The 1,257-nt window shown below is 74.1% G+C and overlaps 1 protein-coding gene across 1 annotated transcript in view; it reads left to right on the top strand.

Annotated features, from left to right (window-relative positions):
• The first annotated feature begins 970 nt into the window (after window positions 1-970).
• The window catches only part of MRPL9 (mitochondrial ribosomal protein L9), a 3,660-nt gene continuing 3,373 nt past the window's right edge, over window positions 971-1,257 (top strand). Inside the window, exon 1 of the mRNA XM_015616795.2 lies at window positions 971-1,239. Coding sequence (XP_015472281.1) covers window positions 1,009-1,239 — 231 coding nt within the window. The 5' untranslated portion in view covers window positions 971-1,008. The remainder of the gene's footprint in view (window positions 1,240-1,257) is intronic.

Genomic DNA, 1,257 nt, shown 5'->3' with positions numbered 1-1,257 from the left:
GGTGTCCCCAGTGCCCTCCTGGTGTCCCCCCGGTGTCCCTGGTGCCCTCCCGGTGTCCCCTCCCGGTGTCCCCGGTGTCCCCTCGGTGCCCTCCCGCTGTCCCCTCCCGGTGTCCCCTCCTGGTGTCCCTCTGGTGTCCCCAATGTCCCCCCGGTGTCCCCTCCCAGTGTCCCCTCCTGCTGTCTCCAGTGTCCTCCTGGTGTCCTCCCGTGTCCCCTCCCGTGTCCCCTCCCGGTGTTCCCGGTGTCCCCTCGGTGCCCTCCCGCTGTCCCCTCCCGGTGTTCCCCCGGTATCCCTGGTCCCCTCCCGCTGTCCCCTCCCGGTGTCCCCCCGCTGTCCCCTCCCGGTGGGGCTCATTCCTCTTTTCCCGGGCAGGACGATCTGGGCTGCGCCTCCCCCCCGAGCCCCGGGGCCGGTCCCGGTGCCCCGTCCCCCCGCAGCCCCCCCGGTGAGCCCGGGGCTCTCCGGTGACGCCGCTCCCGGTGCGGTTCCCTGCCCCGGGAACGGAGCCGGGACCCCCGGACCCCTCCCCGGTGCCGCCGCCGTGCCCGGGGACATCCTCACGGCCACCTGGAGCTGCCGGTGCCCGGTGCCACCGGCACGGTGACCGGGAGCCGTTCCCGGTGCCACCACCACGTGCAATCCCCTCTCCGGAGCCCTCCGGGAGGCCGCACCGACGAACCGCGGGGATCTCCGCTTGTGCCTCTTGTCGGGACACGACACGCCGGTTCCGAGCGCCGGCGGTGCCCTTTCCGTTACCGGGAGTTCCCGGTTCCCTCGCCTTGTTCGGCTGTTCCGTTGCACTATTTGTGGTTCTGAGTTAATAAAGTTGAAGGTTTCTCAGCGCTCTGTCCCGGCGGGAACCGGGTGGGAACCGGCGGGAACCGGGATCAGGCGCTCCGGGGCAGCCCCCGCCGGGGTCCTTCGGGTCTGCCCGGCGCGGGCTCTGCGCAGGCGCAGTGCGGGCGGCGCGCGCTCCTCGGCGCCGTGAGGGGGAGCGGGGCCGCCATGTTGGCTCCGGGGGTGGCGGGACGGGCCCTGAGGCGGGCCCTGGGCCTGAGCCAGGGGCTGCTGAGCCCGGGAGCACCGGGAATGGCGGCGGGACGGGCCCTGAGCCAGGGGCTGCTGAGGCCAGGAGCACCGGGAATGGCGGCGGGACGGGCCCTGAGCCAGGGGCTGCTGAGGCCGGGGACACCGGGAGTGGCGGCGGGACGGGCCCTGAGCCTGAGCCATGGCCTGGTGAGAGCGGGAGTACCG

Source organism: Parus major, unplaced genomic scaffold (assembly GCF_001522545.3).
Source record: "Parus major isolate Abel unplaced genomic scaffold, Parus_major1.1 Scaffold781, whole genome shotgun sequence".
Taxonomy (NCBI): domain Eukaryota; kingdom Metazoa; phylum Chordata; class Aves; order Passeriformes; family Paridae; genus Parus; species Parus major.
This window is presented reverse-complemented; position numbering and strand designations above follow the sequence as displayed.